Raw genomic sequence first — 24,584 nt, 5'->3', positions numbered from 1 at the left:
CTGCTGGCAGTGAGCACAGGGCTGCAGGAGGCTTTACTTACACACACAGCACAGAGGCATTGCATCACCTTTCTTTGCCTTGGTCAGAAAGGCTCATCAGGAGCCCACCCCCCTTCTCCACCTGGATGGTTTACAGAGGTTTCTACAGAGAAGGGCAGCTCAGGAAACATCCACTCCAGCACAACAGCAGCAGGAGGAAGCTTCAGCACCAGAGCACAGGTGGGATCAGTGCAGTCCAGCAGGGACCAGGGGCATACAGAAGCCTTTAGCTGACACTTCAGAGCCTTTCTGGATGCTTCACCTCCTGTTTTGCCCCCCAGTTCCACAAGTGCCTTCAGCCCAGCAGGCACACAGCCTCTTCATCACCTGCAGCACTCCTGGGTTCTCAGGAGGCACTGCTGGGACAACCAGATCCTGGGATGCCCACTGGGACCACTGCCTGCTTTGAAACCACCACCCTGGCTCCCAGCCCCCAGCCTGCCCCCCTCACTTGAGCAGGGCATGAACTTTCCTGCTGGGTGCAGAGTCCAACACCACTGAGGGTGCTGCTCTGGGCCACACTCTCCCAAATCCTCACTTTGCTTTTGTTTGAAGTGTTAGGTTGGCTGAAAATCCCAAACAAAGCAGCAGCACAGCACATGGTGAGCAGTGAAAGAACAGGTAGCAGGGCAGCACAGCAGGGCAGCACACAGCCAAACACAATGGGATTCTTCCTCATCCATCCTGTTCCCAGCGGGGCTGCAGGCTCCACAGGCAGAGAGCAGAGGAACAGAGCAGGAGCAGCTGCCATGGTACCACCAGAGAAGAGCCACTTCAGCTGCGGAGAGCAGAGCAGGTGGGGAGCAGCCCTGCTCTGGACACCAGGAGCAGGGACCACAGGGGGAGCAGATCATCTTCAGGCATTAGATGATGCAGGGATGGTTACTACAGAGCTGCTGTGCAGCCTGTGAATGCACAAAGCCATTTCAGCTGCAGCTCCCAAGGAGAAGTCCACTGCAGCCTCGCAAGCCAGGCACGTGCTGCAGGGATGCCAGCCGAGCGCAGCTGCAGGTTGAGCCACGCTGCCCTCTGCCCCTCCGCCTCCAGGCTGCAGTCACTGAGCCAGGCCTCCCTTCTGCCCTGTCCACAGCTCCCGGAGCTCCACCTTGCAGCCAAGATCCCTCAGGGCAGCCTTGGCCACGTCGTCGCAGTCCCTGTGCGCCGCGCGAGCCTCTGTGATCAGGTCCTCAGCTCCCATCTCCAGGATGGGCTGCGAGAAGTCGCGGCTGCGGGACACCAGGTTGCGGATCAGCATGCAGGCCTGCTTCTGAGGGGGGAGGAGAGGCCTCAGGGCCTGCAGGGCAGCTCTGCCAGGCAGGGTGGTGGCACACACACACACACACAGAGCAGCTCTGCCTCCAAACCAGGAACCCGCCCTGGCTGACCAGAGGGGAGGTGCTGTAGGCAGGGATGAGCTCTCTGCTGGCCATGGCTCTCCTTCAGGTTCGGACAACAAAGCCTCCTGCCACAGCCCCACGGCCCCCCACAGCCCCAGGCCCCCTCACAGCCCCAGGGCCTCCCACAGCCCCAGGGCCCCCTCACAGGCCAGGGCCCCTCACAGCCCCAGAGCCCCTCACAGCCCCAGGGCCCCCCACAGCCCCCCACAGCCCCAGGGCTCCCTCACAGCCCCTCACAGCCCCAGGGTCCCTCACAGCCCCAGGGTCTCCCACAGCCCCAGGCCCCCCTCACAGCCCCAGGCCCCCTCACAGCCCCTCACAGCCCCAGGGCCCCCCACAGCCCCAGGGCTCCCTCACAGCCCCAGGGCCCCCCACAGCCCCAGGGCCCCCTCACAGCCCCAGGGCCCCCTCACAGCCCCAGCTGCTCTAAATAAAGCTAACTCCCAAACCTTCAGTTACACCAAACCTCTCTTTCCACCCCCTCCATGCTGCCCTAGCCCCCCCCTTCCCTGGCACCCAGCTTAAGCTGCTCTTCCAGAGGGTATTTGTGGTGGGTTTGCAGTACTCTGGAGAGCACAAAGTGGACACAGAGGCTGCTGAGGCTTGCACAAGAAGCCAGGAGGTAGCTTCCTGCTGTGCAGGTGTTTGATTAGACTCTGGGGAAGATGTGGGCAGATCCCCCACAGGGGATAAGAGCCTAGCACAGGCTGGGGCTGAGGGAGCCCATCCTCATCCTGCTCTTTGGAGTGCCTGGAAGAGCAGCACTCCACAGCTGCTTGAACCTGAGCTCAGCTGGGTTTGAGCCCCTGCTCTGCTCACACCAGTGACACATGGAGGGAGTCCTGTGCTGCACTCCCAACACACTCAGACCCCTTTGGTGTTTGCCAAGCCAAGGCCCAACCCCAGCCCAGCAGTGAGCCCAGCCCCAGGCGCCCTGCAAGGAGCCAGAAGGAGCTCAGAGGCAGGTACCTGGACAGCCACTTCCTGGGGGTGAGCCTTCATGGCCTGCAGAGCTGCCAGGGCCCCTCCACCTTCCATGATGATGTGACAGTTCTCAGGCTTGCGCAGAGCCAGCATGCAGAGGGCTGCACAGCCCTGCTCACAGATCTGCAGGACACAGGGGGACACAGACTCACTGCCTGCAGGTGCTGCTTCCAGCAGGAAAGGGACCACAAGTATCTGAGGCTTGGTTCCTTTTCTGGCCTTTGCTTTGTTTTACCCTCCCCTGGCAGGTAAAACCAAGAGGTGTCAGAGCTGTACCCAGGCTCCATCTGATCTGAACCTGGGCTGGGGAGAGCTGTCCCTGCCCACGGCAGGGGGCTTGGAACTGGAGGATCTCTAAGGTCCCTTCCAACCCAAACCAATCTGGGATTCTATGAGCCAGGAACAAGAAAGAGACCTGGTGAAGTGACCAGATCTTTCCACAAACATTCCCCCAAGGACACCCCCCCACAGCTGGGTGTTAGAGCTTGAGCACATCACTGAGCTGCAGTCCCTCACCAGCTGCACCGAGCGCTCTGCCCAGCACCAGCCAGAGCCAGGCCGTGGGCTGCTTCCCCACAGGGGACAAGTTGCCCTGCTCCAGCCTGACCTCCACTCCCAGCCCCAGTGAGCCTCCTCCAGCCAGCCAGGTCATACCTGAGGGTTGCCCAGGTGGTGGCTCACAGCCAGCACGATGAGGTCTGTGGCCCCAGCGCCGACGATCGCATCCTTGACGTCGTCGTTGCCCGCCACCGCTCGGAGGGCACTCAGCACCTGCCTCACCACCTCCTGCAGCCCCCAGGGAACACAGCCAGCTCACAGACCTGCAGGGAGGCTTCCACAGGCCTGCAAGGCAGCCAGGACACCTCCCAGCAGCTCCCCCCAGACAGCTCCCAGCTCTGAACAGCGCCACTCACACTGCTCACACCTCAGAGGCTTTCGCTCTGCAGGGACCCTGCAGGAGAGGATTTCCTGAGGGGGTCTGGAGCCAGGCCCAGGGGGAAGGGTTTGGAGCTGAGGCAGAGCAGGGTTGGAGTGCAGCTGAGGAAGTTCTTCAGTGCCAGGGTGGTGAGAGTCTGGCACAGGCTGCCCAGGGAGGCTGTGGATACCTCCTCCCTGAGGATGTTCAAGGCCAGGCTGGATGAGGCCCTGAGCAGCTGAGTCTGGTTGAGAGGTGTCCCTGCCCCTGGCAGGGAGCTGGAGCAGATCTCTGAGCTCCCTCCCCCTGGGCCGCGGCAGGCACTCACCGGGTGGTCGATGCAGTCTGCCAGCAGGGACACCATCAGGCTCAAGCCACCCAGGTCCACAATCTCTTGGCAGAACTCATTCCTGACAGAGAGCCGAGAGAGGGTGGCACAGAGCTCACTGAGCACCCCAGAGTTGTCTGTGAAGGCTGCAGAGGAGAGAGCAGGGATGGAGTAGCCAGGGGCAAGGAGCAGCACTGCAGGAGCAGCACTGCAGGAGCAGCACTGCAGGAGCAGCACTGCAGGAGCAGGCTGCTTTACTCTGCTCCATCACCAACCAAGCAGGACACACAGGGTGCCCTGCTCACCCTCTCTAGCCCGAGGCAGGACATCCTCCCTTGGCAGGAGTGCAGGGACAGTGTGTCTGTAGACCTGCACTGGGCTGGAAAACACCTCCCAGGCAGACTGCCAAGCAGCTCTGGGATTAGAGAACAACTCCTCTGAGGAGCAGCTGAGAGGACTGGGGTTGTTCAGCCTGGAGGAGAGGAGGCTGAGGGAGACCTCATTGCTCTCTACAGCTCCCTGAGAGGAGGCTGGAGCCAGGTGGGGGCTGGGGTCTGCTCCCAAGGAACAGGAGATAGGACAAGGAGAAATGGCCTCAAGCTGCACCAGGGGAGGTTTAGGTTGGACACTAGAAGAAACTTCCTCACTGGGAGGGTTCTCACAGCCTGGCAGCTCCTTCCCTGAACAATTCCTGCACTGAAAGGGTTGTCAAGGACTAGGACAGGCTGCCCAGGGCAGTGCTTGAATCCTCACCCCTGGTGGGACTTAGGCCTTGTAGCTGTGGTGCTGAGGGCCCTCGGCAAGCCCCAGCCATGGCAGAGCCCTGCTTGGACTGGATCATATGAAAGGCTTTGTCCACCCTAAAGGGCTCCCTGGCTTGGGGGGGGTCATGGCAGCTGGCCCCGGGGGTTGTCATGGCAGTCCCTGGGCTCCCCAGCTTGGGGGGGCGGGGCTCACAGCAGCCCCTGGGCTCCCCGGCTCAGCCAGCCCTGGGGGGGCTCATGGCAGCCCCTGGGGGCTCACAGCAGCCCCTGGGCTCCCCAGCTCGGGGGGGGGCTCACGGCAGCCCCTGGGCTCCCCGCCTCAGCCAGCCCCGGGGGGCTCACGGCAGCCCCTGGGCTCCCAGCTCGGGGGGGGGCTCACAGCAGCCCCTGGGCTCCCGGCTCGGGGGGGGGCTCACAGCAGCCCCTGGGCTCCCAGCTCGGGGGGGGGCTCACGGCAGCCCCTGGGCTCCCCGGCTTGCGGGGGGGCTCACGGCAGCCCCTGGGCTCCCGGCTCGGGGGGGGGCTCACAGCAGCCCCTGGGCTCCCAGCTCGGGGGGGGGCTCACGGCAGCCCCTGGGCTCCCGGCTCGGGGGGGGGCTCACAGCAGCCCCTGGGCTCCCCGGCTCAGCCGGCCCTGGGGGGGCTCACGGCAGCCCCTGGGGGCTCACGGCAGCCCCGGGCTCGCCGTACCTCTGGCAGCCTCGATCAGCACCCTCAGGCCGTCGTTCTCCAGCACGATCATCTTGGCGTGGTCGTGAGCGTGGCCGAAGGGCACTCGGATGTCGTCGTCGAAGGTCATGACCCTGAGCGCCGCGGCGGCCGCGCGCACCACCTCGGCGTGGCGCCGGTGCTGCAGGATGGCTCCGGTCAGCAGGGGCAGGACCCCCCCGGTGACAAAGTCCTGCCTGTTCTGCTCGTGCTTGAGGCAGGCCTGGCGGAGGCAGCGCAGCCCTGCCAGCGCCAGCTCCGCGTCCTCCCGGCCCTGCCGCAGGCTCCGCAGCACCAAGTCCCGCCCGGCCGCGTCCAGCAGGTCCGGCTGCCCGTCCAAGAGGGCGCAGAGGGTGGAGAGGGCTCTCAGCGTAGTCTCTCTGTCTCCTGAAGCCAGCTGGCAGGCAGAGAAGACCACAGAGTAGGCCCCGTGCTGCCCAGCCAGGGAGCGGAAGGCCAATTGCTCTTTGCACTGCTCGCCGAAGACCTCCAGCTGCTCGGCCACCGCGGCAAGGTCGGAGTCAGCCACGGCTCTCCCCAGGGCGTCCAAGGTCTGGAGGAGGGAGCAAGAGTTAACTTTTCCTCTGCACTGGGGGGGATCAAGAGCAGCCCTTTAGAGCCACTCACAGTGGTTCATTGATACCAACTGAGTCACGGAATGCCTCAGGCTGCCAGGGAGCTCTACAGCAGGGTGGGTTGGACACCACCATCTCTGCTGTCTCAGGCTACCAGGTCACCACTCTGAGCATGAAACTCACCTGGCTTCTCCTAACTGAACTTTAGGTACTTCCTCTGGGAGCAAGCTGACCCAGCACACCAGCACAGAAATGGTTTCTCCTCCCTGCCTGGCTAAGGCTGGGCAAGGAGCAGCAGCCCTTGGATCTCCATCAGCTTGCAGTGTGCCAGGGCACGGCTCCAGCTTTGGGGAGGTGGGAAGGGACCTCTAAAGGCCACCCAGTCCAACATCCCTGCCATCAGCAGGGACATCCCCAACCAAAGCAGGTTGCTCAGAGCCCCAGACAACCTGAGCTGGAATGGCTCCAGGCATGGAGCACCTCCCACAGCAGAATCTGCTTCCAGGCTCTGAAGGGCAGCCTCTGCATTTGCTGGGAGGGAAATGTTGCCCTGGGATGTCCCCACTGAGGACTGCAAGCTGGCTTTAAGCTGTTATGATATTCCCTTTTTGCAGAACAGAGAAGATGAGCTGCTTGCTGAGGAGCTGACAGAGAAGGGGGGCAGAGGCAGGAGCAGAAGGCCTCTCTCATTATCCTTACTCTGCTGCTTCAGCTATTACCTAGCCCTGGTCCTTAGAAGACAACAGAGTCTTGCTCCTACCAGCAGGATTTGATGCTTCTGCCTCTGCCCGTTCTCAGATGCAGGCTGCCTCACAGCTTTCACAATGTTGCTTAGGTCAACACCTGGAAGGGAAAACAAACCCAAGATTAGTGTCAGTGAGGGGAGCTTGGCTCCCATCTGTCAGGTTAACCACAGCAAGCAGAGATGAAGTCACTGTGCAGAGTGGATCAGTGCCCAAAGGTGCTGAAGCTTTGCTGAAGTTTTGACTACAATGGCCAAACTCCTCCTGGAACAGAGCAAGGACTCCAGCTAAGTGTCAGCTGGGGAGGAGGAAAATAAGGGGAGTTTAATTTCCTTGACTGCAGCTCACCCTGCAGCTCCACTCCAAGTCTTTTGTCAGTCATAATTACTCCATGGAACTGGGGTAGCATTAGGAGTGGCTGTGCTCCACTTCACAGAGGCTGCTCTTCAGTTCTGGCTGATCAGCCTTTGCAGGCAGGTCCCTTCCACGGTAAAGGTCTGCAGGAACCTCAGCCTGCAACACTCCAAGCTGCACAGGCAGGTGAATTCCCAGTACCTTGAGACTCAAACTGCTGCACAGCTTCTCTCACAGCCTCCTCTGGATCCATTTCAAATTCTGTGATGTTTTCTTGCACTGCATCATCAAATGTCTCCTGGGCAATCTGTTTGGAGCCCATTTTACCCGGCTGGGATAAGTCACCTCCTTGCCCTGCCGTGAAGATAACCCACAGCTAGCTTTGGTGCAAGACCTTCTGATGCTCATCAGCCCCAGAGGAAGGGACTCGCTCCTTGCCAGAGCAAGGGCACAGACCCCGGACCGAGACCGCACGGCGGAAGGGATGACCGGCTGGCTTTAACGGGCTGAAGCACGCCCATGAAAGACACAAGGAGGCCTTCGGGAGGGCCGGGCCGGGGCAGCCGCTGCCGTGCCGCAGATGGGTGTCACCCCCGCACCCAGCGCCCCGCACCCAGCGCCCCGCACCCAGCGCCCCGCACCCAGCGCCCCGCACCCAGCCTGCCGCAGGGGCAGGGTCAGCAGCCCGCCCGGGCACGCACGGCCCCGAACCCCCCACACTCGAGCGGTACCACGGCGCAGAGCCCCTCGGCCTGCCCCCCGTCCCTGCCCCCGCAGCAGGGCCGCGGCATGCCCGCTGGACTCCCGCACCCCCAGCGGCCCCAGCCGGCCGGGGCGGATCCCACTCGCCAGCTTTCAGCGGGGCTTGCCCCGAAGCAGGGCCCAGAAATCGGGGGCGGGTCCTGGGGGGGTCTCCCCGGTGCACAACGGGCTCCGCTTCTCCTCACAACCCACCTCCGTCCTCAGCCGCCCGCAGCACCGCTCCCCGCCGGGCTCCTCCCGCCTAACAAAGAGCCGCGGCTGGAGGGAAAGGTCCCTTCCCGGCCGCCGTACGGCCCGCCCCGCGCGGCGCGCGCCCGCCCGCGCCCAAACTGGCGCCGCTCGCTCCCGCGGGCCAGCGCCGCAGCGCGAAACGCGACCCCGGGCGCCGCAGTGCGCATGTGCGGAGCGCGGCCCCCGCCACGCACCGCAGCCGGGCCCCGGGGGAGGGGGCGGGGGGGGGCTGCTGAGCTGGGTCTGCGCCGCAGCGGCACCCCCGAGGCCACGGCCGAATGCCCCTCGCCCGCTCCCCTCCTGCTCACCCCACCGTCCGGTCCCGGGCTGCGCCCTCACCGTTAGTACAGCCCCGAAACCGGCCGCCGGGAGCGGATGAGGAGGCGGCACCGGGCGCAGGCGGCGCCCGCGCTGCGCAGGCGCTGGGAACGGGGCCGGGCGAGCGGCGCCCCGCGGGGGCTGCTGGGAGGCTCCCGTGCGGCGGCGGCGGCGCTGCGGCCCGGGGCGGGGGGCGCCGCCTCGGTGAGGGCAGGGCGCGCTCCCGGCGGGGGCGGGCCGCGGGGCGGGACAGGCCGGGGGCGGCTCCCGCGCTGCCTTCTCCCGGTCCCCGCGCGTCTGGCAGCGGGTAACGGATCGCCGCGGGTCGCTCGCCCGGTACGGGGCGGCGAGGTGGGAGGGCGCCGGGGGAGGGAGGGAGCCGCCCGCGCTGAGCCCGGCGCCGGTGGGCGGCGGAGCGCCGGGAGCCGCGGGGGAGGGGCGGGGGGACCCCGGGCCGGAGCGGGAGGACCCCGGGCCGCGGCCGTGCCCCGGTGAGGGACGCTTTGTGCTCCTCCGGCGCAGGATGAAGATGGCCTCTCGGCGCATCACTCGGGAGAGCTTCGACGCCGTGGTGCAGGACAAAGTGCAGCGGTACCGCGTGGAGCGCGGCGAGGGCGCGCAGGACTCCATCCGCCGCTTCAAAGGTAACGGAGCCCGGGCGCCGGTTTCGAGCCTTCCGCTCCCCGCTGCCTGCCTCGCAGCTGGGCTTGCGCTGGTGCTTTATCCACATCCATCCCCATGGAAGAGGCCAATCGCTGCCGGTGACTGACAGCGTTTCCATGTGGGATGCAAATTCCAGGCAATAAACTCAGTGGCAAACAAAGGAATCCTGCTCGGGCTCCCGTTCCAGGGAGGTCTCCGGAGATACTGGTGCAGGATGGAGTTGTGTTGATGTCTGATAAGTTAAATAAACGTAGGAGTCTGTTAGAAGCCTTTGGGTCTTGGATTTCATCTTACTTTTGAGGGGCGTGGGGAAAGGGAGAAGAAGAAAGCTGCCAGCAGGGCACTAACCTGCTGAGGGGATCCAAAACCATCTGCAGGTGATTGGAGCTTCTCAGTCTGGTGGAAAGAGAAAACCAACTTGGATTGTTCAGAGGACACTGAAGGGTTTCAGATGAGCTCTCTGCTGGTTGCTGACAGCTGCCTAAGCCTCCCCAGACTGATTTCTTTTACCCATCTAATGCTTGCTCTTTACTTTCTGAATTAAGCTGCTGGGCTTGGGGAGGACTCAGCTTGGATCACTGCAGGCAGTTCTGCTGTGAGCATTATCTGAGATGCTTGTGTGTGAGGTGGGAGCAAATAGGATCATCTGCTGAGCTGTGGAATTCTGCCTGCACACAGCAAGGGTCTGACTCTGAGACCTGCTGCATCTGCTGAACCCAAGCAGGAGCAGTGTGGGCACAGCAGCAGCCTCCCCCTGGAGTGAGGATGTAGTGAGCAAGCAGAAAACTCCGGTGGTGGCAGAGCCTGGGCTCCAGCCTTGGGGATGTGGAGTGAGAGCTTGGCTTTGTCACCGGTGGGGTTAAGCATTTGTTGCTCATTGGCACTTTGAGCTGTGTAAGAGTGCAGTGGGGTGGGGGGGGTGCCCTGCAGTGGGGAGGGGATGCCCTGCAGTGGGGAGGGGATGCCCTGCAGTGGTGTGGGGGGATGCCCTGCAGCGGGGAGGGGATGCCCTGCAGTGGTGTGGGGGGGTGTGCCCTGCAGTGTGTGGGGGGATGCCCTGCAGTGTGTGGGGGGGTGTGCCCTGCAGTGGGGGGGGGATGCCCTGCAGTGGTGTGGGGGGATGACCTGCAGTGTGTGGGGGATACCCTGCAGTGGGGTGGGGTGCCCTGCAGCGGGGTCTTTGTGCTGTTCTTCAGAGCTTTGGATGTGTTGACTGTGCTGAGTGTCTGCCTCCCAGTAGCTGAAGGCCATCGGTAACCTGGGCCAGTGGGAGGTGTCCCTGCCCACGGCAGGGGGCTGGATGGAGCAGCGCTGAGCACAGGCTGGGGGAGCTGGGGGTGTTCAGCCTGGAGAGGAGAAGGCTCCAGGGGCAGCTCAGAGCTGCCTGAAGGGATCCTACTGGAAGGCTGCAGAGGGACTTTTGCTGAGGGTGTCTAGAGGCAGGACAAGGGGGAATGAAGCTGAGGGAGAGCAGGGCTGGACTGGAGCTGAGGAAGAAGTTCTTCAGTGTGAGGGTGGTGAGAGCCTGGCCCAGGCTGCCCAGGGAGGCTGTGGCTGCCTCCTCCTGGGGGTGCTCAGGGCCAGGCTGGGTGAGGCCCTGAGCAGCTGAGTCTGGGTGAGAGCTGTCCCTGCCCATGGAGGGGAGGTTGGAGGAGATGCTCTCTGAGGTCCCTTCCCACCTGGGCCATGCTGGGGTGTCAGAGTGCAGCTCCCTGGCAGAGCCTTGCTGCAGTGCTGTCCCTGTCCTTGCAGCCCACTCCAGGCCGGTCCCGAGGCCGAGGTTCGGTGACGCTTTCCACGGCGATGGGAGGTACCCCCACGAGGGCAGCCAGCACCACCCCCACGAGGACTGGAGCCAGGAGCCCAGGGAGGACTACCCAGGGCCCTCCTACAGACCTGCCAGCCCTCTCCTGAGGAAGGACAACTACTACCAGGAGCAGTATGGCCGCCCAGCGCCGCGGGACCGGGACTACGGGCGCCCAGCGCCGCGGGAGAGGGACTATGGGCGCCCAGCACCCCGGGAGAGGGACTATGGGCACCCAGCTCCCCATGAGAGGGACTATGGGCACCCAGCTCCCCACGACCAGGAGTACGGGGGCCTGGATGCTCAGGAGCAGGACTATGGCCGCGCCGACTCCTGGGAGTCCCCAGGAGCGCACGAAGCCGAGTTCAGCTCCTCGGACCTCCTGGGGGACTTTCGATCCCCGGGGCTGATGGAGGAGGACTTCGGCAGCCTGGGGAGCCAGGGCTACGAGGGGGACTTCGGGCAGCCCGACAGCGAGTTCCGGCCGCCGCCGCGCAGGGCCGGCAGGGGCAGGGTGCTGCGGGGGAAGCGGATCGCCAGGGGGGCTGCCAGGGCCAAGCTCTTCAAGGCAGAGCTCAGCCCCCACCTCAGGAAGTGGGGCGCGAAGAAGCTGCCCCCAGGCCCCGAGCAGAAGCCGGGGCTGGAAGGCGACCGAGCGGCAGAGACCTCGGAGCGAGCCGGCCAGCGCCACGGCCCCACGCTGCCTCCCCGGCCGGCCCCGGGCCAGAGGCCTCTCCTCAGGCTGCCAAAGCCTGCCCACGTGTTCAGAAACCTCAGCCTGGAGCTGGTGGACAAGTCAGACATCTTCTCCAGCTTCGGGGTGGAGATCATCAAGTGGGCCGGCTTCCACGCCGTCAGGAGCGACGCCGAGTTCTCCCGCCTCTTCGGAGCCCTCTTCGAGCTGGAGACGGAGACCTGCGCCAAGATGCTGGCCTCCTTCAAGTGCTCCCTGCGGCCGGAGCACAGGGACTACTGCTTCTTCACCATCAAGAGCCTGCAGCACGCCGCCCTGAAGACCCCCAAGGTGGACAACGAGTTCTTGAACATGCTGCTGGCCAAGGGCGCCGTGAAGACCAAGAACTGCTTCTTCGAGGTGATCAAACCCTTCGATAAGTACATCATGAGGCTGCAGGACCGCCTGCTGAAGGGGGTGACCCCTCTGCTGATGGCCTGCAACGCCTACGAGCTGAGCCTCAAGACCAGCGGCTTGGGCACCCCGCGGGAGCTGGCCGCAGCCCTCGAGACCACTGTCTCCCTCTGCCGGAAGTCGCTGGCGCTGCTGGGGCAAACCTTTGCCCTGGCCTCTGTCTTCCGGCAGGAGAAAATACTTGAGGCTGTAGGGCTGCAGGAGATGGCCCCGGCGCCCACGCTCTTCCCAAACTTCGACGACTCAACCCTCTTTGGAAGGGAGTACATTGAGAACTTGAAGGCCTGGCTGGAGAAGAGCGGGTACCCCATCCAGATGCGGAGAGCCCAGCCAGAGGCCGCCCTGCAGCCCCAGCCGGCCTCCCCCGGCACCACAGGTAACAGTGGGCAGCTTGCACTCTCTCTGCACCTCTCACACTTGATCTCAGCCTGTGTGGTTTCGTTAGGGCAGGAGCTCCTAACTCAGGGGATGCCACAGAACTCCCTGAGGCAGGTAGTAAGCCACTGCCTGCTGGAGCAATTGCTTGCAGCCCTGTGGATGGAAGCCTTGTCTCCTCCCTCCCCTCTCCTCCACGTGCTTATACTTTAAATCTAGGAGAGAGTCCTGCCCTTGGCTGCTGCAGCTTCACAACCTCGAGGTAGGGAGGCCAGGACCACAGCTCTAACTGGCTACAGCACAGAGTAAGTATTTGGATGGAAGCAAAGTCAGAGGTGTTGCCACTGCTGCTCTGGGCAGCTGCAGGCTGATGTCTTACCAGCACTTGGGGGTGCTGGGGGGTGAAAAGCTGGGCATGAGCTGGCACTGAGTGCTGCCAGCCCAGCCCCAGCCCTGTCCTGGGCTGCTCCCCAGCAGTGTGGGCAGCAGGGGCAGGGAGGGGATTCTGCCCCTCTGCTGTGCTCTGCTGAGACCTCCCCTGCAGTGCTGGGGCAGCTCTGGAGGCCTCAGCACAGCACAGGCAGGGACCTGTTGGAGCAGGGCCAGAGGAGGCCACAGCAGGGCTGGAAGCCCTCTGCTGGGAGCCCAGGCTGAGCCTGGGCAGCCTGGAGAAGAGAAGGCTCCAGGGAGACCTTCTGGTGTCCTTGCAGTGCTTAAGGGAGCTGAGAAGAAAGCTGAGGAGGGACTTTGCCAGGCAGCATTGTGAAAGGCAAGGGGTGATGGTTTGCAGCTGAAAGAGGGAGAGTTGAGCTAGGGAGAAGGGAGAGCTTTGGGGGTTTGTTTTACAGAGGGGGGGGAGAGCCTGCCCCAGGCTGCCCAGAGAGGTTGGAGCTGCCCCATGCCTGGCACCAGCCCAGCTGAGGCCGCTGGGGGCTCTGAGCAGCCTGCTCTGGCTGGGGATGTCCCTGCTGGCTGCAGGGGGGTTGGACTGGGTGGACATCAAAGATCCCTTCCCACCCAAACCATGCCCTGCTTCTTTGGCCCTGTTCATACATTACCCAGTGCAGGAGAGCCTCTGCTGTGCTGCAGCTCACCTCTCTCAGCAGCACTGAGCCCTCCTGATCTCCCCCAGCAGCTTCAGTTCCTTCCTCTGGGAGCTCTTCCAGCCCTGACACTGAGTGCTGAATAGTTTGGAACTCTTCCTTCAGAGCAGTGCTCAACTGTCCCCAGATTTGCCCCAAATCCTTTTGCTGCAATCATTTCCTTTCAAGGGCTGCTCCAGCTGCCCCAGGGTGGCCAAGGCTGAGCTCCTTGGACCAAAGTGCTTCTGATGAGTGCTAGGGTCTGAGTTTCTGAGGTGTCTTTGCCACATCCTAGTGTTCAGTGCAGCCCTTTCTAGTGTTCATCTGTGGAGAAGCTGCCCAGGTCAGTGTGCCAGAGAGGGAGCAGGAGCAAGGCACTGGTGCTCTCTGCATGCCAGTGCCACAAGCAGTGCATTTTGTTGCTTCCCCAGCCCCCCAGCGAGCAGACCCCAGAGTGCTGGAGACCATTGAGGAGCTGGTGAGCAGCATTGTGTCAGGAACCTTGTCTGCCAAGGAGAGGAGTGCTCAGAAGAGCTGCCCTGAGTACTGGTAGGTGTCTGGCAGGGGGCTGGGCCCCTGCTCCCTGCTCAGGGTGTCTGGGGCATCTGCTTCATCCCATTCAGCATCCTGCAGGGTGGGAGAGCAAAGCTTTTTGTGTGCTGAATGAGACCTCCTGGAGCTGCTCCCTCAGCTTCCTGGGAGCCCTGCAGGTTGTTCTGCAGCCTGGCAGGCCTCACTCCTCCTGAGCCATCAGTTGTGCCTCTGTCAATGCCCACACAAGCCCTCAGTTCACCTTTACCCTGGGGACACAGTTAGCAGTTGTTGCAAACATGGAGCAAGGGAACAGCCCTGGGGTCTGCAAGGGGAAAGCTGAGACCCTGGCAGGTGCAGTGAGCTCTTGCAGGACAGCATCCCCTCCCCTGTGAGCTGCAGCATGGCTGCTGCATTGCTGCCCAAATGATTCCTGCCCAAACCCCCCCTCCCTTCTCGAGCCACTGCCTTGGGGGACAGCCTCTGCAGGGTGAAATAATGTAGGAGGGAAGGAGCCACTGCTGCTGAGTGCCTGCCTGAGTGCTGGAGGGCAGCTGTGCTTTCATTTCTCTGCTTTCTCTAGGTTCCTCTCTGCTGAGGACAGTCTGGAATACAAATACTACAGGCTGAGGCTGGCAGAGAGGCAGAGGAGGGCATCAGCTGGCATGGCAGAGGGTGCTGAGGGCAGGGCACTGGAGGAAGCTGCAACAGAATCAGTCAGGGCCATGCTGTATGCCAGGAAGGTTGCCAGCATCAAGAGGAGGCTGTTCAAGAGGAAGAGGCCTGGAACTGCCAGCCCACGAGGTGCTGGGGGCAGGAGGCTGAGGAGGACAACCACAGGCACTCAGACTGTGCTGTCAGCTGGCACTCTGCTGAAGCACCAGGAGCAGCCCCTGCAGGCCTCAGCCCAGTCAAAACCTGCAGCAGCACAACCCAGCCTGGCTGAGAAGAACTCTTCCCTCCATCCAACCTCCTCCTCCTCCCCACAGTGTGCCACCAGCTCAGAGCTCTCTCTGCCAGCAGAAGAAAAGGCAGAACCTGAGGATTTGTTGGCCCCACCTGAACTTTTCCCACCACTGTCCTCCCAGTTTCCTGATGGTAAGTGCAGAGCCAAGGTTCCAGCTGCCAGTTCTCTGGGCAAGAATCTTCTGAGGTCCTGCTGGAAAGCCTGGAGGGCAGTACTGGTGCTCAGGCAGGGTGTCCCCAGCTGTTCTGACTTTGCAGTGCTGCAGGCTGGGTGTGAAGCTCTGGATTTCGCTGCAAGGCCTCTCAGAGACTGGCACAGGCTGCCCAGGGAGGGAGCTGAATGCCCATCCCTGGGGGGGCTTAAAAGAGGCAGAGCTGTGGTGCTGAGGGCCATGGTTTAGCCCCAGCCTTGGCAGAGGTAGAGAAGGGTTGGAGTGGAGGCTGTGAAAGGGCTTCTCCAGCCCAGCTGGCTCTGTGGTTCTGCAATGAGCTCTCTTGTCTTGCAGTGGATGCTAAAACAATGGAAACTGCTGAGAAGTTGGCCAAGTTTGTTGCTCAGGTAGGACCAGAAATCGAGCAGTTCAGCATAGACAACAGTGCAGATAACCCAGACCTCTGGTGAGTAGCCTGCACCTTCCTCTGCCTGGGCTGACAGCCACAGTCCAAATGCATCCAGACAGGCCCCAGGGAGAAGCTGCCTGTGGGGCTTGTGCAGCTCCCTGCTTGCAGGCCCCAGGGAGAAGCTGCCTGTGGGGCTTGTGCAGCTCCCTGCTTGCAGTCCCCCTGCTTAGGAGCAGGGCTTTGGAGCTGTGCTCCCTGCTGTCCTGCTCAGCACCTCCATCAGTGCTGGAGAGCTGAGATACCTAAGAAAGAGAACCACTTCTGCCCCTGCTCTGCCTCAGTGAGCAGCAAAGGCTGAGAGCCCTGGGGCTGAGAGCCTGGAGCAGAGCAGCCCCAGGGGGGAGCTGAGCAATGCTCAGCAAGAGCTAAAGGCTGGGGGGCAGGAGGCTGGGGCCAGGCTCTGCTCAGTGGTGCCCAGGGACAGCACCAGGGGCACTGGGCACAAAGTGGAGCCCAGGAGGTTCCACCTGAGCAGGAGGAGAAAGTTGTTTGGTGTGAGGCTGCTGGAGGCCTGGGGCAGGCTGCCCAGGGAGGCTGTGGAGTCTTCTCTGCAGAGCTTCTCCTCTGCTCACACTGTGCCAACCACCAGGAAGCCTCACTCTGCCCCTCAGGATCATGGCAGCCATTGCCACCTGTCTGAGACAGGCAAGCCCTGAGTGCTGGGCTCTGCCTTTTTGCCTTCTGGCTCATCCAGGGCCAGGCTGAGGTTCTCCCTGTGTATGATGGAGGGAAGTGCACAGAGCCACTCAGGGAAGGGCTGAGGAAAAGCAGCCAGGAGTTGAGGGCAATGGGAATGTTGTGGGGGAGTCCTCCACCAACCAGCCCCCAGCTGCAGTGCCCCTTCTGCAGAGCAGAGGCAGATTCATGCCTGATGCCTCTGGGTGTGCCAGCTCAGGGCCAGCTCTCCCTGATGGTTGCTCTCTCTGCTCAGGTTCCTCCAGGATCGGAACAGTTCTGCTTTCAAGTTCTACAGGATGAAGGTCTATGAGCTGTGTCCCTCCATCAACTTCAGTGCTGTGGCAGAAGCAGCTGAGGCTGGGGAAAGTGCTAAACCTGAAGAGAGAAACTTGGATGTCTCAGAAGAGGAAGAGGAGGAGGAGGAGGAAGAAGAAGAGGAGGAGGAGGAGGAGGAGGAAGAAGAGAACGAGGAGGAAGCTGAGTTTGAGGAGGATATCTCCCAGCCTTTGGAAGAGATGGAGCAGGCAGAGGAGGGAGAAGAGGATGACATGGCAGCAGGTAGAAGTGTGGCAAACCTAGCTGAGGAGATGGTTTCCAGAAGAGGAGAGGAGCCTGCAGCAGGGGAAGTGCAGCTGCCCCCCGGCTCTGACGCTGCTGTCCCCACTCTGTCGACACAGGCGGCCAGCCCTGCGCCCGGGGCCCCCTTCCCCCGCAAGAGAGTCAGCAGCAAGTCCCTGAAAGTTGGCCTGCTCCCTGCTTCCAAAAGGGTTTGCCTCATAGAGGAGCCAAAAGGTGAGGGCCCCCTGGGAGGCAGCTCAGGGCTTGAGAGATGGATGGACTGGGTTGGGTTGGAAGGGACCTGAAGACCATCCAGCTCCAGCCCCCTGCCCTGGGCAGGGACAGCTCCCCCAGCCCAGGCTGCTCAGGGCCTCCTCCAGCCTGGCCTTCAGCACCCCCAGGGAGGGGGCAGCCACAGCCTCCCTGGGCAGCCTGTGCCAGGCTCTCACCACCCTGGCACTGAAGAACTTCTTCCTCAGCTCCAAACCCTTCCCCCCTGGCCTGGCTCCAGACCCCCTCAGGAGAAGTCTCTCTGCAGCCTTCCTGCAGGACCCCTTCAGGCTCTGCCAGGCAGCTCTGAGCTGCCCCTGGAGCCTTCCTCTCTCCAGGCTGAACCTCAGCTCCCCCACCCTGTGCTGACAGCAGAGCTGCTCCAGGCCCTCTTGTGCTGGAGGCAGAGGATCCTTGCCATTGCTTTTCTGTGGTTTTGGGGTTTAATCTGATCTTTCTTGGTTGCAGGGCAGGAGTTAGACTCTCACTTCTGATGTGCTTTTGGAGTTCTGTGTTCAAATTCCTTCCCCTCTAGAGCTGAGCTTTGTCTCTGCTTTGCCCTGCAGTGCATGAACCTGTCAGGATTGCTTATGACAGACCTCGTGGCTGCCCAGTTACAAAGAAGAAGAAGGTAAGGAGCTCCTCTGCTGCTGCACTCAGGCTGCCCTGGGCTGGAAGGGACCCTCCAAGCTCATCTTGTCCACCCCCCCTGCACTCAGCAGGGACATCTCCCACTGGGGCAGGCTGCCCAGGGCCACAGCAAGTCGTGAGGCAGCCTCTGGAAGGCTTCCATTGACATCAAACCCAATGAGAGCCTGAGGAGCCTGCTCCTGAGCTGAGGCTGAGGAGATCTGGTGGCTCCTGAGCTCCCTCTGTCAGGTGGCTTAGGACTAGAGCTGTGGTTCGATGTTAGCTTGTATTGCCCATCAGTAAAGGCAGAATCAGTGCCCTGCTGCCTGGAGCACTGCCCAAAGTTGGTCTTAGCTGACTGCTTCTGTGCTGGGAGGAGGGCTTCAGGCCTCAGCTGGTTCCCTGTTTGCTGTTAAAAGCCAGAAGCACTTTTTGGTAGGTGCTTGCTGGCTGGATGATGAGATGAAGCAGCTGGGAAGCCTGAATCCCAGCTGTGAGTCCTTCTGCAAGTGCCAAGGCAGGAGTGGAGCTCCTTGGGAGCAGCCCCTGAGGCTGGCTCTGCCTGCCCAGAGCTTCAGAGCCAGCTCAGGGTCGATGCTGTGCTGGAATCCCCTCAGCTCCTCTTCCCACAGCCCAGCCTGAGGGATGTGTCATGCAGGATCACCCCAGCCAAGCAACCCCAACCTGTGTCTCTGTCTCCTCTCCACAGAAACCCAAAGATTTGGAGTTCCCCCACAAGAAGCTGACCAACAGGAATGTGGGCTTCCAGATGCTGCAGAAGATGGGCTGGCAGGAGGGCCATGGCCTTGGGACACGAGGAAAAGGAATCAGAGAGCCTGTAAAAGTGTATGTAAGGGGAGCAGACTGCAGGATGAGGCAGCCCTGGCAGAGGCTGGCATGCTGACAGCAGCCCTGTCTCTGACCCACTCCAGTGCTTGGCCTGCTTGGTGGTGGCCTCTGGCCTGGCCCAGCTGAGGTCCTGCAGCTTGCTGGGCCCAGCCTGCTCTGGAGGGTTGCTCTTTGTTGCCATCCAGTTGGTCAGCACTGAAGGCTGCAGCATGACTGCTGCAGGCTGTGGCCACTCTCTGCCTGGTCTCCAGGAGGTGTCTCTTTGGTTGGCTTGATGTGTTCAGGGGGGGTTTAACACCTGGAGCTGTCCTGGGGATCTCCTTGCTGCCATCCCAGGTAGAGATTAAACTTGAGGCATGTCCCACAGGGAGCTCCTAGGCTTAGGCAACCAATTTCTTTCCCCTCTTAATGCTGAGATGTGTCCCAGAGCTCACTGCAGGAGGTAAGTGCAGCTGCCAGGAGGTAAGTTTGCTTTGGCCTTTGAAAGGCACTTTGGGGTCTCTGCTGTTCCCAGTGCTGACTGCTGCTCCAGACCCCTCCAGCTCCCTGGGTGAGCAGGGAGGCAGGAGCTGCTTCCTCCTCTCTGAACCCTCAGAAGCAGCTTTCTAGTCCCCACATCAGTTGTGGGTTAAGAAGCTTCCTTCCCCAGGGGTCCCTGTGCTCTCTTCATGCCTTGGTGGGCACTGGTGCTGGGGCACTGCTGGCTGGGGGCTTTCTTCTTCCCCTCAGAGCTCCCTGTGGCCCAGTGGCCACTGCTGTGTTTCCTCCCTCCCCTTCTTCAGCAGCAAAGGGACAGTGAGCAGCATCTTCACCTGTAGCTCTCTTGTGCTCCCCAGGCTCACAGCCTTGGTTCTTAGTGTCCAGACTTGCTGGGACCAGAGATCTGAGTCCTCTCTTTGTGTGGCTGCACTCTGTTTAATTCTGTCTGCTCTGCCAGACAACCCCTGCCAGAAGTTTCTCACCATCTCTAGGGGGCTGCAGCCCCTCTGCTGGGAGGCCAGCCTGAGGCAGCTGGGGCTCTTCAGCCTGGAGAGGAGAAGGCTCTAGGAAGACCTCAGAGCAGCTTGCCAGGATTTGAAGTGGGCTCCAGGGGAGCTGGGGAGGGACTTGGGACCAAGCCCTGCAGTGCCAGGGCAGGGAGTGATGGCTTCAGACTGGAAGGAGTTGGATTGGCATGAGGCAGGAGGAGGAAGTTCTTCCCCAGGAGGGTGCTGAGGCCCTGGAGCAGGCTGCCCAGAGAGGCTGTGGAGGCTCCAAGGCTGGAGGTGTTCCAGGCCAGGCTGGATGAGGCCTGGAGCAAGCTGGGCTGGTGGGAGGTGTCCCTGCCCATGGCAGGGGTTGGCACTGGCTGATCTTGAAGGTCCAAGTCAGGCTCTGTCCTGCTGGGGGAAGCACAGCAGGCAGGGCTGCTCCTGTGGCTGTTTTCTTTGCTGTGTGAAGCTGGATTCAGAGCAAGAGCTGAGCTGAGGCCTTGCTCTGGGCTGGGCAGGAGCTCAGCTGCCCCCTGCAAGACTTCAGCTTGCTTTGGGTGCTGGAAGTGCTAAGCAAGCAGCAGGATGTTCCCTTGGTTAGAGTCTCCTCTTCCCTCCTGAGCTCCCCCTGAGCTCCTCCAGGGTTCCATGGTGTTTCTTCTCCATTCCCCAAAGTCCCTGCCCCCTGCTGTGGTTTTCTGGGGGCACTTTGGGGACCATCTTTGCAGCAGAGCATCCAAGCTGCCAGGAATAAAGTGGCTCAGGTTCCTCCAACCATTCAGCCTGGCAGCCAGCTGTGTCTTCACTGCTCCCTCACTACCCCAGCAGCTGCTTCTTCTGGTGGGGGTTTGCATGTGGGAGGTGGGAAGGGGCTTGGAGCTGAGCTGCTGTGGCTCTGCTCCCCCTCCCCCGAGGGAGCAGGCTTTGCCTTCCCCTCCAGCTGTGCCTGCGGTGGAAGCTGCTTGGGGGAGTTTTTTTTGCTCTCTTCTGCAAGGTTGTCAAATGTTGCAGCACCAGAGTGTTCTAACTCTCCATTTTGCTCCCTAGGGGTGCTACATCTGCAGGGGAGGGCTTGGGTGTTGCAGGGGAAGAGAATAAAGAAGATGCATTTGATGTTTTCCGTCAGAGAATGATTCAAATGTACAGGCAGAAAAGAGCCAGTAAGTAGGTATGTGCCATCCACTGCCTCCCACACTACCACCAGGCCCTCTGGAGCCTTCCTTCCCCCAGGGATCCTCCCTGCTGCCAGGAGTCTCTCTGGCCTCTTGACCTCCCCTGAGAGCCCAGCCCCCTGGTGCACTGCTCTGAGCTGCTCGGGGGCCCCAGACCTCCCTCCTGGGCCTGACTTAGGAGAGTCCTTGGCTAGGAAGTGCCTGGCTGTGCAGAGGCTGCTGTGGGCAGGGCCTGGGCAGCATGTGCCAGGCTGCAGGAAGGTTTTGTGCTGTGCTTGGTGGACTCCAATCCTAATGTATTAAAACCTTTCCCCAGGACCAAAGTCAGTCTTGTGTTGGATTGTGCTTGGATGTCACCTGCTGAGGAAGAGCCAGCTCAGCCTGCCCTCAGGAGTGCCTCTGTCCCTCTCCCTTTGGCCTGGCTGTGATGAGCTGCCTGGCCAAAACCTGGAGTAAAGCAAGAGGAGAAGGCAGTCTGAGCAGCCTGGCCTGGCTCTGATCCTTTCTGGAGCCAAGAATCTTCCTCTCCCAGTCAGATCTCCCTGCAGGGCAGCTGAGATTCTGGCTTAGTGCCTTTTATTGATGGGCAAAACCTTCTCCTCTGCTTCTGGAGTCCTCAGCAAGCAGTTCCCTGCACACACCAGTGGTAAGAAGAGGCTCTCCCTGTGTGCTGCCTCTGTAGAGGGTTCCAGGGTAGGATGAATGAGTTCCTGGGAGCATTGCAGTCTTCCTTCAGGACCTCAGCTGCCAGGGTTTGTCCTGGCAGGGAGCAAGCAGCCCACGTTGGCAGTGGCCTCTGGGGGTCTGCAGCACTGTGCAGCTCTCCTCCAACCTATCCTTGAGCAGCTTCTTGGCTTCTCAGAAGCTTAAGCCATGGGAAGGTGCAGTTCCTGTGCCTGTGGAGGAGGCCCTTGGCAGGCAGATGTCTGGAAGCCATCTGGAAGTGGATCTTCAGTTTCCCAAGAGCATCAGCTCAGAGCCTTGGCTGTTTCTGTTCAACATTTGCTGCTTTTGCTGAAACATCCTCAGGAGTGAGACCAAAAACTTCTGCTTTGAGGGCACTGTTCCAGAATGTGCTGCAAGAGAAGATTGGGCTCCTGGCTGCTGCCTGGGGGAGCAGCTCTGAGGACATGAAGGATTTAGCAGCAGTGGTGCCACCACCCAGCAAGCAGCCAAGGTCTTGATCATTCATCTCCCACCCTGAGGGGCCTGGCTGGGGCTTGCTGTGTGAGGCAGCAGCTCACAGCACACTTCTTGGTGCCCTCCTCCTCCTCCCTCACTCCCTTCCTAGCACTCTTCAGAAGCCTTCACTTGAACAGGATAGTTCCAGAGCCTCCTTCTCTGGAGTTCTCTTCTCCAGAGCTGATCTTGAGCTGCTGCTGCATGTCCTGCCTGCCAGCAGTGAGTGTTGTCTTGTTCTGTAGAGCAAGGAGCTTGTGGTAGGGCTCTCAGAGCAGCCCACAGGCAGCAGCTCAGGCTCCTCACTGACCAGTGCTCCAGCAGATGTCTCCTCCAGTTCCCACCTGGCCTGTGCCTGCTGGCTGGGGAGCCAAATGCCATCCCTGCTGCATCCACACCCCTGCTGTCTTCCTGGGCAGGCTGTTAGGGACCACTTTGAGTGGGTGAGGTCAAGGTAGAGATTTTCTTTACTGCCTGGAGAGTTTGCAACCAGGAGAGGCAAAGCCCCAGGGCAGGGAACTTCCTGAGGCACTTTGAGTTGCCCTGAAGCACTCCAGCCCCAGGCCAAGCCCTGGGGGCAGGGGCAGCACAGTGAGGAGGCACTGCTGGAGGCCCAGGAGCAGCACAGGAGTCTCCACTCTGAGTCTGCAGGCAGCTGAAGCACCAAGGCTGTACATGCAGCTGACTTCAGCTGGTGGGTTGAGGGCATTGGAGAGCCCAGGTGTCTCTCCTAGGCTTTACCTGGAGGTGCTGCAAACCCTCCCCCAGTGTGGCCCCCAGGCTGCTGGGAGCCAGTGCCTGGCAGTGAGGGCTCCCCTCTGCAGCTCCTCTCTGGGTCTGTTCTTCACTGCCTCTCTTCTTCCCTGTTGCAGTGTGAAACTTGAGCCTTTCCAGGCAGGCTGCTTTGGGCCCCTCTGGACCCAGCCCTGCTGGCCTGGCCTTTGCTTCCCAGACCCACCCAGAAGGGTTTCCTTCTCCTTTCCCTTCTCCTGGTGACCTTCCCAGCACTGCTGCTCACTCTTGGGATGTCCTGCAGGCTCCCAGCTCAGCTCTTCCCTCAGATGGATGCTTGGGAAGGATTCTGGACTCTGTGTTGCACCTTTGCAGGAGGGCAGGAGGCAGAGTGGAGTCTCCCTGGGCTGAAACCCACTCTCAGACCCCCCCTCAGCACTCTGTGCTGCTCTGGTTGAACCCCACTCCCTTGGGCACCCCTGGGGGTGCATTTGCTGAGCAGCTGAGTTGTTGGCATCCAGCTGGCAGCACTCTGCCATCCCAGGGCAGCTCAGCTGAAAGGTGCCCAGCAGGCAAACCTTCCCCTGCCAGCCTGGCTGCCTGCAGCCTGCCTGGTGCCAGCCCCCTTGGCCAAGCCATCAGCAGAGCAGTGCTGGTGCCCATTCCAGCTCTGCCCTCCCCTGCCCCACACCGTTGTGGTCCTTTGCCCTGGAGGTGAGCTCAGCCTGCTTTGGCAGCAGGGCTCTGCCCTCTGGCCTGCTGTTGCAGGCAGCTCTGCTCTGCAGGGGTGGAGCTGTAGATGTGAAACGTTTTGTTTGCAGCCTCCTTGCCTCGGGGAAGGCTTACAGCTTCTTTTCTGTTATTTTAGTTCCAGGCTCTCTTCCATGAAGACCTCAAGCTTCAGTGAACATTTTAACTAACTTCAGTGCTGTCTCTACTGTCTTTGGGGTTGGTTTGGGGGGCTGGGGGGTGGGGTGTGTTTGTTTGTTTGTTTCCTTTGCCATTAATCCTGTAGAGCAATTGGCTGAGTCCCTGTTTGGTGCAGCCTGGCAGCAGTGCCCAGCCAGCCAGGCTGAGCTGCTGGTGGTCTGGGGGCCCCTGGCACTGCTCTTTTCCAGGGGGGGTAGAAAGCTCTTAGCATTGTTAACCTTTTTCCTAGCTGCAATAAATGTTGAGCTGAATGAGTGTCCTGCTGGGAGAGTTCTCTTTGCCCTGTGGGTCTGGGGCCCTGGGGAACTGCTGTGCAGCACTTGGGGCACTGAGGAAGTGGAAGGCAGAGGATGGAGGAAGCTAAGGCAGGGGTTGGTGGTGGGTGGGTGAGGGGGGGAAGGGTCCTCTCCTCCTGTGCTGCTCAGTGTCTCAGCTGGCAGTCCCCATGGGCTCATTCCTTAGTGGTTTGCTCCCCTGGATCCAGCCCCTTCAAGCCATACCCAGCAGTGCTGCTCCCCACAGGGAAGCCAAAGCCCAGGCAGGGCTCTTGCCCTTCCCTCACACTGCCCAGGAGTTGGTTGTCCTCTCTGAGTCTCTCGCTGCAGACTCTTCCCCTGTGGGCTGCACAGCTGGGCAGGAGCTGAGGCTGAGGAGCCAAATCCTTCCTCCAAACCCCAACTTCCCTGGGCTGGGTGCCTTTGTGCCAGGCAGGAGCCAGCAGGAGCCATCACTGATCCACTTTCCAGCAGGGCTGGGTTTGCCCTCTGAGAGGAGTGAGCCCTGCTGCAGCTGCTCCCCCCGAGCACTGCTCTCCCCTCCCTGCTCTGCGAATAGCAACTCATTAAGGCTGCTGCTGCCCCGGGAGGCTGCTGCTGCTCTCCTCCTTTTACACCTGAGGTTAAATTACTTCTCTCTGCCCACAGTCAGGATTGGAGGCACATCTGCTGCTTTGTTACAAGCCCCTGAGCCCTCCCCTCACTTTTCCTCTCCCTTCCCTGAGGCTTTCAAAGCATTCCCCACACTTTTGTTTTCCCAGAGGGTTTGCACTGTCCTGAAGTGTCACAAAGCAGCCTTGGGCCTGCACTGTTGTTGTGAGTGATCCAAGCTCAGACACTGGAGCTCCCTCTGTTAAAGGCTGCTGAGCACCTCGGGCTGAGCCTCTTCCTGCTCCTTTGCCCGAGGGATGCTTCCTTGCTTGCTCCTCTCTCCCCACAGAGGGAGGAAGTGCAGGTGGGACAGAAAGCCTCACTTCAGGACATCCTCAGAGGCCTCCCAGCATTTGGGTTTCCTTCAGTGCCTGCTGATCT

General features: G+C 61.3%; 2 protein-coding genes across 9 annotated transcripts; one reads left to right on the top strand and one right to left on the bottom strand.

Annotated features, from left to right (window-relative positions):
- ARMC6 (armadillo repeat containing 6) lies at positions 1–8,247 on the bottom strand. 4 transcript variants are annotated; one of them, XM_068164911.1, is made up of 8 exons: positions 8,110–8,247; positions 7,010–7,162; positions 6,472–6,554; positions 5,119–5,689; positions 3,665–3,810; positions 3,075–3,206; positions 2,406–2,543; positions 1–1,306 (listed from the first exon to the last, which is right to left on the bottom strand). In XM_068164911.1, exons 2-8 carry the CDS (start codon positions 7,128–7,130, stop codon positions 1,094–1,096), a joined length of 1,404 nt encoding a protein of 467 aa, XP_068021012.1. In that variant the 5' UTR covers positions 7,131–7,162; positions 8,110–8,247; the 3' UTR covers positions 1–1,093. The 4 variants fall into 4 exon arrangements, with proteins under 4 accessions (XP_068021012.1, XP_068021011.1, XP_068021010.1 ...); XM_068164910.1 differs by having other exon boundaries at positions 8,141–8,246; XM_068164909.1 differs by lacking the exon at positions 8,110–8,247 and adding an exon at positions 7,763–7,887.
- On the top strand, positions 7,978–23,518 carry SUGP2 (SURP and G-patch domain containing 2). Of its 5 annotated transcripts, none has more exons than XM_068164904.1 (11): positions 7,984–8,141; positions 8,642–8,763; positions 10,535–12,109; positions 13,622–13,739; positions 14,305–14,819; positions 15,194–15,305; positions 16,240–16,778; positions 17,381–17,445; positions 18,154–18,290; positions 20,312–20,424; positions 23,216–23,518. In XM_068164904.1, the coding sequence occupies exons 1-11, from the start codon at positions 8,080–8,082 to the stop codon at positions 23,233–23,235; spliced, it is 3,378 nt and encodes a 1,125-aa protein (XP_068021005.1). In that variant the 5' UTR covers positions 7,984–8,079; the 3' UTR covers positions 23,236–23,518. The 5 variants fall into 5 exon arrangements, 4 of the variants coding, with proteins under 4 accessions (XP_068021008.1, XP_068021005.1, XP_068021006.1 ...); XM_068164905.1 differs by having other exon boundaries at positions 7,985–8,141; positions 20,312–20,432; XM_068164906.1 differs by lacking the exon at positions 7,984–8,141 and adding an exon at positions 8,373–8,455.
- Positions 23,519–24,584: the final 1,066 nt, after the last annotated feature.

The sequence above is a fragment of the Melanerpes formicivorus genome, unplaced genomic scaffold (genome assembly GCF_026170545.1).
Source record: "Melanerpes formicivorus ecotype bairdi unplaced genomic scaffold, bMelFor1.0.p_v2 SCAF_83, whole genome shotgun sequence".
NCBI classification, from domain to species: Eukaryota; Metazoa; Chordata; class Aves; order Piciformes; family Picidae; genus Melanerpes; species Melanerpes formicivorus.
The sequence above is the reverse complement of the archived record's forward strand: the minus strand, read 5'-3'. Positions and strand labels throughout refer to the sequence as shown.

What these genes read in the sequence shown, in the direction of transcription:
- ARMC6 (XM_068164911.1), bottom strand. Translation starts at nt 7,130, where the DNA reads ATGGGCTCCAAACAGATTGCCCAGGAGACATTTGATGATGCAGTGCAA. An exon ending in CAGACTGCATCGACCACCCG is followed by an intron (nt 3,207 to 3,664) that starts GTGAGTGCCTGC and finishes TGGGGGCTGCAG; the next exon opens with GAGGTGGTGAGGCAGGTGCT. An exon ending in CCCAGGAAGTGGCTGTCCAG is followed by an intron (nt 1,307 to 2,405) that starts GTACCTGCCTCT and finishes CTCCCCCCTCAG; the next exon opens with AAGCAGGCCTGCATGCTGAT.
- SUGP2 (XM_068164904.1), top strand. Translation starts at nt 8,080, where the DNA reads ATGCCCCTCGCCCGCTCCCCTCCTGCTCACCCCACCGTCCGGTCCCGG. An exon ending in GCAGATAACCCAGACCTCTG is followed by an intron (nt 15,306 to 16,239) that starts GTGAGTAGCCTG and finishes CTCTCTGCTCAG; the next exon opens with GTTCCTCCAGGATCGGAACA. An exon ending in CAGTTACAAAGAAGAAGAAG is followed by an intron (nt 17,446 to 18,153) that starts GTAAGGAGCTCC and finishes TCCTCTCCACAG; the next exon opens with AAACCCAAAGATTTGGAGTT.